Genomic DNA, 16,834 nt, shown 5'->3' with positions numbered 1-16,834 from the left:
ATAGGGAGCTTAAGCAACAACGATGGCGACGGGAACAGCAAAAAGGCAATACGTTGGATTAGCAAAAAAACAACTTTGCACGTGCATCACGCTTTTTTGCACATTTCTTAGCCGTCATTGCACGACTACAACGTGAAAGTGCCTAAAAACGCGTATTGTCACAAGACCCTGAAAACTTTCTTTTCCTTTTCATGACCTTTGATAAAATCCTTCAGAATTCAATTCCAAAAAAATTTGCCTACATATCACAAAGTAAACGAGATGGAATTGGCGAATAAGCCCGCGATAAAGTTTGAGACAGCGCGAATTCACTTGTTAAGTCACCGTCGTTGTTGCTTAAACTCCCTATTATGTATACCTCGGCGGGTTGCTCAAGGTCTAGAAATCCTGTATCTGATGTAGAGGAATAATCCCTAACTCTATTGGTAATCTTGCGTGATGGTAACCCCGTTGCAGGACGACTGTAAAGTTTTGAATAAAGGTTGAATAAAGGTCTATTCGATCGACCTTACGTTCAATGGACAAAGCCGTGAAATTGTCTTGATACTTTGCCTGTTTGTTTTTTGCATTGGTTTTGTTTTATCTTTTTTTTCCATATAAGCCATTCAGACCTGCAATTTAGGCATGAAGACTGGCTGAATCTGAAAGACCGTGCAAGAATTAAATGTTCAGTGTAAGAAAAGTTAACGTTTTGGGTCCATGTTGATGCGGACTTGACCCTCTTGAGAGTATATAGTTGAGAGACAGGATAGAAAGAAATACAAGGCCATCCTCTTTTTTTTCTCCGTTTAGCGTCGTTCGACCGACCCAAATTTTTGGCATTTTCAAAACAAAAAAAAAAGAAGTAACAACGTAGTTGAACCATTTTTCACTTGAAATAATTCTTTTAATCTGAAAAATGAGCATAGTAACAGCTAGAGGAGAACAGGAACAAAAACAGGAACATTTTCTACAGTATATTGTGTATTTTGTTAATCCAAATATGTGAACGGTAACTGACTTTTAATGTTGTCCATGGGTACCAGGGCCTCCTATTCCGAGACTTCTTGTGTTTTTTTTAGCGTTTTTTTATTCAAACCGACCGACCGACCGACCCAATATCAGGAAACGCGTTTGACGCTAAAGGAAAAAAAAAAAAGGTGGTTAGGTGGGGGGGGGGGGGGGGGGTGGGGGAGGGGATGGCCCAACCGAGTGAAAAAACAAATCACTTGAGAAAATTTAAACAGGAGTTGCTTTCAATCACTGAAAAATAGGTAAAATATTCATTGGTGGCAAAAAGGAGTTCTTAGTTGAATCCTTTAGTTGTCAAAAGCCTGCTGTGTAAAACGTAAATATTTTATGATAGTCAACCAGTTTCGGGAAGACCTCTTTAATTGGTATAGAGAAAGTGAAATTAAAACTGTACGAATAAATTTTGCGCGATTTTTGTCCATGTTTGAATTTAGTGTCTATTTTTCATAAGAAGACCACGTATATGCTATGTTGTGTAGGAGGTGTCTTTATCACTGATTGACTGTGAGTAAAGCACAATCAGTAAAACTGCTGAAACTGTCCGAGATCAGAATAAATTGGCAACTGAACATGGACACACTCATGCGTTCAACATATCACCTGTGTAGTCATAACTTGCTTTGTTATCTCAGTGGACAATTTACCTTGTCACCTAGGAACAAAAAAAAAATCAACTTATTTCTAGAGTAACCAGTTAACATCGGCCTATTCAAATAAGTCAGTTACATTACTAAGGCTGCAGAAGAGAAAGACAAAAACCGAAGAAGCTATGGTGACACTAAGAAAGCCAAAAAGGTCAAGAGCAATAATCTATTTATTTGAATGTGAATCTAAACCGTATTTTTTACCTCCTTATGTCTCCGTCTTTGCATAAGTTGTTGAGTTTAGCAAAAAAAAAAACAACAACAACAAAACAACAACAAAAAACAACAGGCAAACAAACAAAGTAAATCAACGCTATACATTATTAGCTTTCGACCTTAATAAAGCACATAAATCAATTGTCGAATAAAGACAACGATTTATAATATTTATAATAAGCTTGCCGGCTATTCTTGTATTTGTTTGGAAGCTAGCCACACAAAATTGTTTAGTGCATAGCCTGATTGTAGCTTTATATGTGATTTTTATCAGAAATGTAACAAAATTCGAGGTGGTTGCTGTCGTCATGTCGTGCAATTGTCACTAACGAATCTCTGCTCTATTTTTCGTCTTGAAAGTAGGAGCTTTTAGTGATCCGCCACAAGAATTCTCTATGACAAGAATTTCAGTTAAAAAAACGTTAAACACTAATATTTCATTGTACAAGTAACATATTTATAGCAACTTCAAACCCAAGCAGGCTTCTTTTCATAATGAGCTTGACACGTTGAAAATAACTGGAAAGTCTCTTTGTTGCAATTTATTGTTGCAATTATATGATTGATTTTTGTTTCAGAAGTAGTTTTTTTTTTAAATTTGTGAAACCATGGGGAAACGCCAACCCATTATGTTGAGATTTCAACCCAGTGTTTTTTTTTTTTTTTTCAAGTCGGTGCATTGTTTTCTTCAATACGGCCCTCTCAAGACCCCTGCCGTTAACGAAGGATGGTGGCGGACTAGAAAGGTGGACAACTTAGCTGGTTGAGCTATTCAAAAGTCAGTAACGCCTCTGGTCTTTTTCACTTAAAAGCATCCTACTCCACATGAGGCTTGATAAGGTAAGAATTTCAAATTACGAAATTACGAAAAAAAAGTCAATATATTCTTTGGACAAAGACCATTTCCTTCATTGCTCACTCAGTTAACACTGAACCCCATAGAGATCGGCAAATCTTGAGGTCATCAATTTTGGAGTTACTAAGGTTGGTGATTAGCAACTAATTTACTTTTTGTTAGCTTCTACTTTTTTTTTGTTTGTTTCTTTAGCCGAAAATACTTTTTGTTCATGGTCCACATGATCGGTTATGAAAGAACCTCAAGTTTATATCTGTCCGCGGTAAATTATGTGAAGCCGTCATCAAAAAAGCAAGTGGACCGAAAACGTCCGCTAACTGAAAAAGTTCAGTGTTTGTTGTAGAACGGTTTTACTTATTGATCCGCCTTATGTTCAACGGACAGATGAGATAGACAAAGAAAAAAAACTGCAAATATGAGGTCCACATTATTGTCAAAGTAAAGTGTAATAATTTGTTTTTTGTTTGTTTGTTTGTTTGTTTTTTTACAAAACTAACAAACCGCGAGCAATTTGGGCAGGAACACTGGCTAAAAATCCTTAGCACTGAAGGTTGAAGTTGAAGTTGTCCTTTTATTTGTTGAACCCTGACTTCACTCCTTTGACAATTGGCATTGAAAAGTGAAAAAAAAAAAAGAAAAAGAAAAGAAAAAGAGTGAAAGGAAAGAAACTTTGCTAGTCTTAAGTATAAAAATTACTATCTAAACAGGCGAGCGCTATTAACAGCTGATGAATTTTTTAGTGCGTGCGGGCCACGTCAACGAGGACGAGCTACAGTTTGATAACGTTTTATTCGCGATTTCTCAAAAAATAAAGACACCCTAGAAAGCGTCATTTTACCATTTTTTATCCAAGAAAAAAAAAGACTCGGTTATTTCTATTGAAGGAGGTTAACCCTATAAGCCCTAAGAGTCATCAGCATCGAATTTCTCCGTATAATATCAATGCTTTAGAAAACAGAGTGGTCATGAGAATTGAGTACAAGATCAGGGAAGATGAGTGTAATTAATATTTCGACAAATTCTCCCCGCTACTTCTATTGAAAAAGTATAGGGACAGTTAGTGAGAATCTCAATTTTGACATTAGGGTTTAAAGGGTTAAGCCCTCACTTGATTGCAAAATGATAAGACTTCTAACATTTTATCTCTGAATCTGTTTCCCGGCGTCAGTACGACTCTCTGACGCTGGCTCATGCCGGATCACAACTTAGTATTGTTCTCAATCGTATTCGTCCCCGTCTTAGAATATAAAGGTCTATTAACGCAAATTTACTACAAGGAAACAGTTATATTCAATAACACCTATTGCATAGCGTAGTTCACGTGAGTGGTAAGCAAAGAGTCAGCAAAGAATATTTGGTTAGGTGGGCAGTTTCCCAGAAAAGTATAATGATCTGAATATTTGATGATCGACCACCAACACATTTCTGAGTAGCAAATACTGCAAACAATCATTCCCTTCTTGTTAGTGTATTTTACAAACATTTTATGAAATCTCACGACATCTAGAACAATGGAAACAACGTGCTTAATTCCTGCAAAGCTTTTACTGGCATGCAGAAAAGGTCTCTTGTTACCTACCCCCACTAACTTTTATAGAATCCTTTATTTTAAACGACACCGCAATTAAATTGTTTGTCTTTTTTACCATTTTTTTCTTTTTCATTCTTTTAACTGCAAGCAAAGGAAACAAAATTTATGCCCAGCTATTCGAAAGCAACGTCGGTCCAGTAAATCTGAATCACTGTGAGTTTGAGTCTAGTTTGGTACTGACTGCGTATGCTATAGAGGGCCGCCGGGTAAATGCAGTGTATAACGACGGTTCCTAATTTAGCTCGTTTATGGAGCTTGCGCTTACTATAATTTCATGTCTGGCTTATTAAAAACGTGATCTATGTCTGTTATTTTAACAGATGCTGAAGCTATTGTTGCTATTGTTTCTGCTGGCGGTTTGTAGTACCGTCCACGGAAGACGTAAGTAGTTAAGAGTGATTTTCTGTAAAATTCGAACTTCGGCCTGACACGGTACCTCATCGATTTGGCTGATTTTTGGCATGTAGTCTTAGAATGGTGTCCTAAATACTGAATGCATATTCTAAGGTTCGAATTCTCGTTGGTTTCAAAGATACAGGAATGACAGTTTTGACGAAGCCTCGAGCGGCCGCCATGTTGGTGAACTGAACGAGATTTACAGTAATTAATTCTAGCCTTATCATTAAAATAACTTAATCGTGACTCATACAGTTGCAAAGAACTATCCTTCCTCCTTTCATTTACCTACTCTTATCTGAAAATGGTTAAGCCTGAGCTACGAACGGCTATAACTTCTCACAGCACTTTTTCGGTACTTAAAAGGTACACAAATTTGGTAGAAATTGGAAGGCCAATATCACCCATGCCACATCGATTTAGACTAAGCCATTTTAACTAAACATAGTTTGTTTATAGCTAAGTTAGATTGTTGAATAAAATAATTGGGCAAATGCAACGGAACAGAAATATGATTGCATGAATGCGCAGTGGTTCAGCCACTTGGCCGCTAAAACTTCAAAACAAAATTCGGTGAATATTTGAAAAGAAAATTCTTTAAAAATTGATCGTGCCTCTTAAACCCTATCTATCGCTTAAAAAACCCTCCCTTGTAATGTAAACAGATGATCTTTTGATTCTGATCTTGCGAAGAGCTTGAAATATGCGCTAAAATGAAAATTATAAATTTTGTTACACACGGTACTAGCTCAAGTCCGCTCTTCGATTTCCCAGACCAATCGGGAGCCGCTCGTGTACTACACAGTTACAATTTTCTCTGTAGTATTTCGCTGTATACAGCTACAAATTACATATTTTCTTAGGCAAAGATAACGCAAACGTTGTCAATTTTAATCAAAAGGCTAGAAAAACCAACCGTGCACTGTAGCTTTATGCAAATTGTATGGTATTCGATAATTACACGTGTAAACAGGAACCTACCTTTGCTAATGCACACTGTTTGGCAGATCTTTCCAGCGTAAGATATAAAACTAGTACATGAAATGAAATTAAAGAACTCATCAAGTCAAATTACCTGATCGTACCGTCATTACTGAATAATAAGTCCGCAAAATATGACATGGAATGATCGGTGGGAGACGAAGCTATTTTTAGGAGGACTAGGAACTGCACGCTGGAACAGAACTGAAATGAACAACCTCAATCAAGTTCAGTCTTCTTGACGCTATTAAACGTTTCACCCGAATTTGAACAGGAAGTTGTTTTCTATTTTCTTTCTCATTCTTGCATGTATTCTGCAGTTCGCCCACTATTTTTTCGTAACTTTTAATTTTCTAGCTAACTGGAACTGTTAAGAACTACCAACCCCCCTCCCCCCTCCCCCTCTTTGAGTGAACTTTCATTCGGTCTGATTCACAACAATTTTCGAACGGTGACAAAGTGAAATTTGAAATGACATTTTATTTAGTATTTTTAAAAGCTCCTTCTTTTTTTCCCGATAGCCAGGAATGTTTTGAACGAAAAGGCTCAAGTGGCGGTGTTTTTCACGACTCTGCTTGTAGACTGACCTCACCAGTACCACGGACATAAAATCTGATCGGAGAGGGTCATACAGTAACTGATGGATCTCTGAAAAGCGAAATGCAGCCACTTTGGGCGAGTAGGCTATATAGATGATGAACTCATTGTTTATAACCCCATAACCGTATCCCAAAAGTCGAGCCAGCCCGGGGCGAGCGAACACAATTTTGGGGCCACTGGCCACGCCCTTATGTTTAGCGGGAAATTGGTTGATTAGTCAAATCTCCTTAACTCCACGACCATGCACCTTTCCAAATATAGCCCTTCTAATCATCATATAGTTAGGGCCTCCCGTAAGCATTTGCAACTATTTTGATTTGTAGAAGACTGTTTAACAGTTTTCATTACCTTAATGTCTCGTAAACAACACGAGGTACATGTTCTGATCTCTCCCCCCCCCCCCCCCCCACCCTTCCCCCATCCATAACAAAAAATTTTCAGACCAACACTGAATTGCATGAAGGTATGTACAAAAATATGACCATCTCGAGGCAAGGTTCATCACTGTAACTTACCACATAAAAGCCTTTTCGTTGTTTGCCATCGACTGATTCTGTTCTGAATACTAAGGTTCCATAAACAACGCCACGTTTAGAAAGAGCCCGCCCTTTTCAATACAAGAAAACCCAAGTAGCAATTTCACCAACGGACATAAGCCGTAAGAAAAGGACCGCGTCAAATAGTTCATGAAATCACAAACGCCTCATGACACCTTTAATTCACTCTTTCTTCGATAAACTAATTTTTAATTTTTTAAGCATACATGACATCAGAATGCGCGATTATGAGCATTGTAGCTTATGAAAAGAAAATTTAACACCTGATGCACATGAAAGCGTCTAAGAAGGGGACTAGGGGGAATTAGGAAGATTGTGGTTACCACTGGAAAAATATTGGCTAGTTCTTTGAATAGACTCAATTAAAGCCGTTTTTGTTCAGTAAGGAGCTGTTAGATGGGGGGAAAGCTACATAAAGTAGATCGCATCAGAATACGGCATAGGACTAGGCTCTCAAAATCGATAAGCTGAATGCAAGACCCATTATTATGTAAAACAGAGAAAAATTCCTTGAGGGAAAAAAATTATGGCTAGGGAAAAGACCTGAAGGTGGAAAGTTAGGATGGTAGCTTCTTTTCAGGTAATCGATCATTTACGTTAACTTCCGCTATCCGACGGGCATATCGGAAAGACTGAATGGATGAGAGTATAACACATTCAAGAAGAAACAAATTTGTGATTTTTCACAACTCAATAAAATAACTAAAATTGTGTACTACTCGGTTATACAAGATTTTTGTTTTCAATTTCAGATTTTTACGATGGGGCATTAGCCCCCGTACTCACTAGACACTACTGTACAATCATCGTGTTAAAATCAGTGAAATACTCCAAACAATTTGGATTCCTACCCTTATAGCCTTTATTGAAAATTAAAGTTGGGAAGTTTGTTGTTTTCTAAAAGTAGTTTGAACAGCCGAACGACATTTTTTTACACGGAGTGGGGAAGGCAAAGCTTCACTTATCTCTTCTAAGGTAGAAAGTGTCAGGAAAACGTGAGAGTCGTCCTTGAGGGTAAAGTGTCTAACCTAATTTTCTCACCGATTGCAAGTGCCATTTCATCCACGCATAACCTCACCTAGTTAACAGAATTAGCAAATGTAGTGGGGAAACGTTGCGAGAGAACTGAGTAAGATGTTAGGGTAAGTTTTGGAAATTTTCCGCACACCTGGAAAGTCCTGGCTGCGCTCCTGATAGAGACTTTTGCTGGAGAGAAATTGAAACATGTTCGCTAATATAGTGACGACCAGAAAGGACAAGCCATAGGATAGTTCCAGAAAACCACCCATTAAAATAGATCACGAAGTTGTTGCGGCGGAGGATGAACTTGAAGGCATCTGATGAAGTGCAATTTTTCAAGGGAGCCCAGACAAGATTATGGGCACAGCTTGTTTGATCGGGAAAATTTAGAGAAGCTCAAGGCAAATCGCTAGACAACACATGCTAGAGCTGAACTAAAAATCTTTTGCGCCTTTGAACTCTGTCCCTAAGGGTAAAGGAGAAAGTTTCCCTTTATCAATGCATTAACCGTGTTGATTATGAATGTCTCCTTATGTTGGACGTCTTACTAACAAGCACATTACCACTACTTGCCCTCAGAGGCGTTTTTCAGTTGACGAGCAGAGAAAATTAGGTTTTGACTGTTTGAAATTCTGGATGCCAGAGTGAAGACGCCTTTTGTATGATGACGTCATCGTCCTACAGTAAAAAGCGTTCGTTTTTTACCACTGATATTACGTCAATCGGTACACTTATGTTGTCGAAAGGTCCGTGAGCATGGTAAATGATTTTACCTTAAACTGCAGACACATCTTCAATCACTCCTTATTGTTCGCGATATCGGATAAACACTCTGGTCTCTAACTGAATTTTCTTTGCTGTTTACTTTATTTTGAATTAGGACTGTCTTGTGTTGTCCATGCATTGTCTAGCGATTTTAAGCTTTTTCAAGGAAACAAAAATCTGGAATTGTCCCTAGGGTGAGGCATTTGCGCACAGTTTTAAAGCCCTTCGGTGGGGTGACTGTGGTTTTTGTTGTCCCGGGCTCATCCCTCATTCTTCTTAACCCCTTTCAAACCAATTTTTCTGTTTATCAAGAATCTCCTCAAAACGGGCTTCGTGATTGAGACAAAATACCTGAAAATTGTACACGGAACCGTTGTTAACGGTGTACAAGGTAGAATGAGTCTATTCATTACTTTGCCAACGCCCAATTTTTAAAACCGGAAGTAATGATGTTTATTTCAAGGGCCCATGTCTCATGAGTTTTGAGTGAATCTTCAAACGCTGTAAATACATGTAGCTGGAACTATCATCGCATCGATCCTCGCTCACTAATAATGATAACTTATATCAACTTCCATTATTTATTGCCTGGCTAAGATTTTCACCGATTCTTCAGTTCAGTTGTTTGAAACCAGGCGGTTTCACGTGAGTTGTAACGCCAGGCAAGGAACGTGACGACCCGCGATATGCGTGGGAAAATATTACTTTTTTTCGATCAAGGTGGAAACTGGCAACTTTGTCGTCGAGTAAGGTAATACATCTCAATTTTCATTACTATGGTTAATTTTAAAAGCTCTGGTTTCGGTAAAGGAACTGGAGGAAAATCAGGAAAATTCCTGTTCGACTGTGATAGTTGAATTTTGTTTACGCGTCATAGCATAAACATAACAAATTTATTTTCCTTTTCCTTATACAATCTGCCTTTTTTTATACTGTTTTTCGCAGCAGAGTTATCGATTATATTACAGAGGCTAATTTTATTACACAGATCACTCAGATTTAATGACAGAAACTCTATTATCGATTGTAATTTTGGCAACACCTGGCGAGTATTCGGTGTACAGATTATTGACAAAGTCGCTAGAACAGTCTTCCATTCATTACTTTTGTTTCTGCTCCGTTAAATTTGCCCAATTTTTTTATTAATGAACTCGATTTAACTACAAACAGTGAGTATTCAGGCAGATTGGCAAGCTTCAATGCGATGTGGCAAAAGAGATATACGCCTTTAAAATTCTGTTAATTTTGCGGGTGTAAAAAATTCAAAAAGTATACCCACCAAAAGTTTAATCGATCGTTGCGAAAACGTTATCAATTTCGCAGTAGTTTCTAAAAATACAATAAAGAGGGATTGTTCTTTCAATCTGTATTGGCAAAGGAAGATTAGCTTTGAAGACAGGGTTGTAGTCGAAGGCTCAAAAGCAGCTTCTATTAACCAATATGGCGCCGGTCCGAGGCACCCAAAAACCGGCCATGTCGATAATTTCCGAAGTAGGAGGAATTAGAACCTAAAGTTACCTATTCCTTATTAAAGACCTCAAATCAAGTCTACATGCCAATTTTTAGCCAATTCGGTGAGATAGTGTGGCAGCGCCTTTTTAATATAGCTCGAATCTTACAGACAACTGCTCTTAAAAGGCCGCGATTAGCGACTAGAGCGAATATCTTTACCATTAACAAATACTTTTGCCAAGTTACCAGGATACTGAAAGCATAGAAAGAATAGTTATGAGTCCTCTGGTCGAGGCGTTGAACTGATTTCGGGTCATATCGGCGAATTTCAAGAACAGGTTAGGCCATCCCAATAAAATGTTTCGCTTTCCACCGCCCGACCGACCCATTTTTTTTTCGAAAAGTGAAAAAAAAAAAATTCCAGATTCACTAGTCAAAGAAGCAAGTACTTTAATTTACAAGCACACGATCTTGTAATTTATTAACAACAATTGGTATGATGTGCTGTCCTTGTCTTTAATAGCTTTTAATTAACATCGATACTACGTTTTTTAAAGGCTGTTTAGACATTTGATAGTCGAAAAGACCACATTTTTGGATGTTTTTTAGTTGACTTTGTAACCAGGCTTTCTTACTTAGCAGCCCGGCCTTCTCTGGAATCCAGACCCCTTCAAGTGTTCACCGACCGACCATCACAAGAGACGGGGCGATGAGAAACCTGAAACATTTTATTGGAATGGCCTTAGAGCCGCAATTGAGGGATGATGTGCTCTTTGATTAAAAATATGCCTGTTAATTAGCCGGCGGTATTCTGAAAAAATATTTTGTCACTTTATTATAGGAAATTAATGCGAAGCTTAAAAATTCCCTTTAATTCTATCCAGATTCCTACGGTTAACCGGCCCCTTCGTACGTTAATTTAAAGAAAGAATCATGAACAAAGGATCCATTTCGGATTTAACGTTTAACTTTCTTCCTCAGAATACACTGTCAAAGTAAAAACCGGGCAGAAGCAAAATTCTGGCACCAATGCACCTGTTTGGATCAAAATAGAAGGCGAAAGCGGAACCACAAACTCAATCAAACTTGATAATGATGGCAAGGATGATTTTGAATTTGGAGCGTAAGTACAGTGTAGTATTAAGACATTCATCCATTCGTTTATATATTTAACAATTATTCCTCAAGCCTGGATGGGCTCTGAGTCAATAGCCCATGAGGCCAAAGGCCGAATGGGCTATTGAGTCCATTGACTCAGAGGCCATGAGGGCGAGAGGAATAATTGTTTAGTAAAATCCAACTATTTGGTCAAAAATATCGAGACAGAACAACTTTAGCTAGCAAAACGAGATTCGGCCGCCATTGTTTTGGTTTTCAAAGCAGGCACTTTTCGCTACTAGTGGGCTTTCATATAGCCTAGTAGTAGCTCAACCCCATTCGGGCTTGAGGAATAATTGTTAATTAATTAAGACGCTTAGAAGTTATAATAGCCATATCACGCAACTTGTCTTTTTACGTCACTGCTATCTTGCTCCAACACTAGTTGAACAGCGATATTGCGCGTTTTACTGTCCACGTGAAACCTGTCTTGCAACAAATCTGGCCGCGGTTGTTCAAACGTTGGATAGCGCTATCCATCGGATAAATCACTATCTAGCGGATAAGTATTAGGGAAAACAACTGCGCTATCCAGTGGATAGATTTTTATCCTGTGGATAGCGCTATCCAACGTTTGAACAACCGCGGCCAGGTCGTTAACAGTTTCGAACGTGGGTAGTAAAACGTGCAACATCGCTTTTTAGCCACTCTTTTTGTAGCAATAAATGTTGCAAAACAAGTTGCACGTTTTTTTCCCGTTTTACCTAAACTTATAATAAGTAACAGCAATATTGTAATATAGTATTTACTTCACACAGAAAATAAAACTAAAAGTCTTTTTATCTTATCTTTTTTTTTTTTAGCGAAGATACATTTTCCGTCAGTGGAAAAGACGTGGGGCGCGTCACCGCTGTCCAAATCTATCGAGGGGGTTATTCCTTAATCACAAGTCCAAACTGGTTACTAAAATGGGTAAAATCCTCTTCTTGAAAATTAATCTATAATAATAATAATAATGAAGATTATAATAACAGTCTTACTTTCTGTCAGAATTTGATAACTTACTGATTTTATTTCGTTCCTGAGCATCCATTAAACACCGATCAATTTTTCTATCGCGATTAATAAGAAGAAAGAAGTTCTTAACGAACCGGAAATTCTCTTCTTCTGGGGTGGACTCAGCTAAGAGAGAACTTGTAGTTTTTGACGTATGGGCGTACCACCATTTTTGATTTCCATCTGGCCCCAGGAGTTACTAGATTTTGTCCAAACATTGGACAATAGCAGTATCCACCGGTGGATCAATCACTTTCACGGGACTATATTAGGGAACCAATTGCGCTATACAATGGATAGCATGTTGCCTAGTCCCTGTACAGCGTTTTCCCAGTCCCTCTCGGTCAATTCGTTTCGGTAATCGGTGACGTATCCGAGGCGAACGGGCGGGAAACATTTTCGCATGGACCACGTGACCCAAAACGCTTTGGCCGCGAGGAAAAATGAGGCCTAGAGACTAGGCAAGATAGGATGCATTGTTCACCTTTTGAACAAGGCCTTGAACAAGGCTTGTTTCAAACGTCGTGCTACTGCCGTGCTAAGCTGGCTCGACTGCAGCACGACAAGAGCACGACTTGGTTTCAGATGTCGAATTTAATTCAGTCGAATAGAACGGCAATTGCCGAAAACAAAATACAAAAATAAAGAAACGGTTTAGCATACTTTTAAATGTATTCTAATGTATTTATAATTTACTAATTGAGTTCGGCACGGCTGTAGCGCGACGTTTGAAACCAAGTCGAGCTACTGCCGTGTAGCACGGTAGTAGCTCGACTTGCTTTCAAACGTCGCGCTACTGCCCTGCTGAAGTCGAATTTAATTCTATCAAATGAATTTAGCTCGGCACAGTAGGAGCACGACGTTTGAAACGGGTCTTGCTCGAATGTGTCACCGAAATAAAAATAAAAATAGCCGGCAGATTTATAAATAGAGTCTTCTTTTTTTTCAGGTTCAAGTAGACCCGCCGAACGCCCGTATTGGCTTCGATAAATGGATCGAGAAAGACCAATGGTATAGAGGAGGTAAGTTCTTGGGAGTTTTCCGTTTACATTGTAACAGAAATTAAAATTATTTAAACAATAAAATGGGTACTTGACTTGTTGGCCGGTAAATATTCGTCCAACATTTTATGAATCCTGTTCATGGGCAAAACGACTTGATTGTATTTTGTGCACTAGAAAATTCTTCTTTCTTGCTCTGGTCCCAGTTCGGTTCGAACAAAGGTTATCCGGCGGCTAAACTGACGTTAAATTTTAATCCAGGGTTCCAGTTTTCTAGGTTCAAAAGTATTTGGAGCCTGATGTAAAGGGAGACAAATAGGGAGAAGTTTTATGTCACTTTTCCATGGTAGCAAAATTTCCGGATCACAACTAGTTAGCTTAAGCAAAGACGACGGCGAAAGGCAACGATTACGGCAAACCATGATTGGTTAATATAAGCAAAACAACAACTTTGAACATGCATTACGCCTTTTTAACATTTCTAAGCCGTCGTTACACGACTGCGACATGAAACTTCGTAATCTAATTTCTGGCGCCCGGCCGCTTTATGAATATGTGAAAACAACACGTTTTTCTTTTTCTTTCTCTCATTTTAAGTACGTTTCTTTCGGGTCCAACACTTGATGATTAAATGAAATTGAACAAGATCGAGTTTTGAAACAGTACGAATGCACTTTTTAAGTGACGCCTTCAGCCTGTTGTCCTTTTGCTTCCGCGGTATAGTTACTGTGACTTAACCGCTTCTCCTCTTTATCAGAGCCAAACAATAGAACTGTAACGGCCGCAATATATTTTGGAGGCTAAAGCAGATCTTTCCAGTGTATGCTCTTCTAAAATAACGCATTAAGGAACTGAACTAGTATGAGAAGAACAAAGAGAGCTGTCGGACAGGCATGGCAGGATAAAAACTGATCCCCTATCATTTGTCATTTGATCGCCTACTTCCCTAATAAACCAAAAGGAGAGGTTTTATACGGGAAGAGGACACTGGGCAAAGAATCAGTTTGCCGAATTCACATTTATGACCATTTAATTAATTTTTTTCCTCATGTTTATTACCTTCACGACAGAAGTACCTAAATCCAGGAGGTGGGGTGGGGGGTAGGGGGCTACCTTGTTAATAGGGAAAAGGATGCTCGAAAATTAGAAATCGGAATCGGCCAACTGTTTGGATCCAGGATTTTCCCATTGTCAGTCTCTTTAATAGTTTGACCATAAGGCAACACAATAAACATTCTTTTTCTTTCTTTTTTTGATATAGATATTTCTTAACGAACACCCCTAAGCAATACTTGTTTGGTTAAAAATATTGGGTTGTAATCTTGAACAACCAAGAGAAAAAATCTGCCGTTTTACTTTAAAGCGAGACTATACATATCCCTGTCCATTTATATGGGAATTCCTCCATTCCCGGTCAATCACATATTAAGTTTCTATATTATTTGATTTTTTTACGGTTAATAATTGCATTGTTTTCTTACAGTGGTTCCCACCAGTGGTCCCAGGGGAGACAGCAGTTAACTTAATGAGTCCTCAAGAACAAGATAAACAGGGACATAAATTAATCAGTACTCTCGATTTTGCATGCTTTTACTGGCGCCCTGTAAATTAAACGATTAAAGAAAACGATCAATAAAACAAGGACAGTGAATCGTGATTTGTATTTGTCTTTACGTCCAATATAATCTTATCGTTTTTCGCCCTGGGTAGCCTGCGTCGCAGAGGTAATTTATCCTCGAGTCGGTTAGTAACGTGTCAACCTCGTTCCCAGGGTTCTCTCCTACCAGCCCTATGGAGGTTGGTAACGTGTCTGTGAAGCAGCGCCGAGATCCTTGTTCCGTACCCCCAATGGACTCAATGGATTACCGAAAAGGGGCCGAAAGGGAGTCTCGAATTTCCCTTCATCCTGGGTTTGCAAAACAACAATGGCTTTTTTAACAGACCAATCATGGCGCGTATTCAAATCCTGGTACACAGGAGGGGACCAAGAACAAGGATTTCGGCACTGGCTTGCAAAAGGACTTAATTAACTAGAGTTTATAGTTTCGTCCGTTGAAGCACAGATTAGGTCGCTACGTCAGGTGCAGCTTCTGATGGGCTAACTTTCCATGAACAGTAAAAAACCTTGTTTTTAAGAAAATAGCAAAAGTAAAGCGCGCGCTCTGATTGGTCAAATACCCACTTACTAAGCTAATGAGGTGATATTTGGTAAAGAAATATCATAACGGTTTTTTCTCACACTGAAGAAAGGTTGTAAACCAGACACGTTTGCGTTTGTGTTTTGACACTTTTTGATATTTCTGTTTACCGAATTCCACCTGGTAAGGAAGTACCAGGAACCAGGACTGAGCTCCAGTTGGGCTTCTGGTTGTAATAATTGCCAATCCTAGCGTGGGAACAGTGAACACCGACAGACCTTCTCATCGTGGACCCATATTTCCTAGTGGACGGCCATGGTTAACTATAGGCGTAATCTTAGAAGAACACTGCAATTTTTTCAACAACTTGATAATTTCTCTTCTAACGTCTTTGTTTAAAGTTCCGTAAATTATTGGGCTAAATGACGCAGAGCTTCCAGCCATGAAACTGTAAAATACATACACCTGACGCGGGGCAAAAAATGGTCCATATACTAATCCAAGTACGTCGATGATAACAAAGGGGAACCAGCAAACTGTAAAGGCTAAGATTATTGCAAACAATATTTTAGTGATTCTTATTTCTTTTACCGAGATTCGCCGTGGCGCATTTCTGGACACTGGTGACCCACCTTTATGCCTTAGTTGGGCATTGTGTCGCTTCAATTTGAGGTAAATCTTGAAATAGCAGAAAGAAATGATCATATATGGGAATAGCACGTTAAGAAGAGCAGTTAGAGCTGCATGAGGAATTTTTAACTTGTTTACATCGAAGATACAGATGGCTTTACCAGGATGAAAGTAGAACCTGTGACCTTGAAGGACGTACGACAAGGGAAAGTTACAAGCCAAGATCCACGCAGAGATAATGGAAATGCAAACGTTTTTCTTTGTGAAGCGAGTCCGATGGAGGTTTAATGTGAACATGACGAAGTATCGATTTACCGATATTAATGTCATGGTATAAATTGAAGCTGTCGCCAGCATAGCTGTTGCGAACCCTTGAAACTGGCAAGCAGAAGCGTTAAATGGCCAACTCCCTTCGATACCTACCACAGGAACGAACAACAACGTGAACAGAGAAATGAACCAGTCTATCACGCTCAGGGAAACTATGTAGTAATTTGACGTTGTCCTTAGTGAAGAAGTCTTGAATATTACTATGACAATTAAAAGATTTCCGCAAAAACCAATCAGGCCTATTACAATTACTGAAATTACTTCGATGATAATCACCGCTGTACTTCTTGTCGCCAACTCCTCCACTAGTGCTGCGCGTTCATCCAGCTGAGTTCCATCGACTGAAGACATCTTCAGTACCTTTTTAATCTCCAGCTCGTTCACGTAAAACGTCAAGTTGATAAACAAACAGGAGCACTTTGTAGTCAAGAGTGCTAAAAAAAGCAGAAAATGAAAAACATTGAAACAATATTATAATGGTTGACGCATGAG

At 38.8% G+C, this 16,834-nt stretch overlaps 1 protein-coding gene across 1 annotated transcript; it reads right to left on the bottom strand.

Annotated features, from left to right (window-relative positions):
- Window positions 1-15,664: 15,664 nt before the first annotated feature.
- LOC140949196 (melatonin-related receptor-like) lies at window positions 15,665-16,723 on the bottom strand. Its single transcript, XM_073398424.1, has one exon. It carries the CDS (start codon window positions 16,691-16,693, stop codon window positions 15,665-15,667), a length of 1,029 nt encoding a protein of 342 aa, XP_073254525.1. The 5' UTR covers window positions 16,694-16,723.
- Between the last annotated feature and the right edge of the window lie 111 nt (window positions 16,724-16,834).

The sequence above is a fragment of the Porites lutea genome, chromosome 9 (assembly GCF_958299795.1).
Source record: "Porites lutea chromosome 9, jaPorLute2.1, whole genome shotgun sequence".
Classification (NCBI taxonomy): Eukaryota; Metazoa; Cnidaria; class Anthozoa; order Scleractinia; family Poritidae; genus Porites; species Porites lutea.
Note: the sequence above shows the minus strand (reverse complement) of the source record. Positions and strands in the feature narration are given on the sequence as shown.

Coding starts and splice junctions, on each gene's coding strand:
- LOC140949196 (XM_073398424.1), bottom strand. CDS start 16,693: ATGTCTTCAGTCGATGGAACTCAGCTGGATGAACGCGCAGCACTAGTG.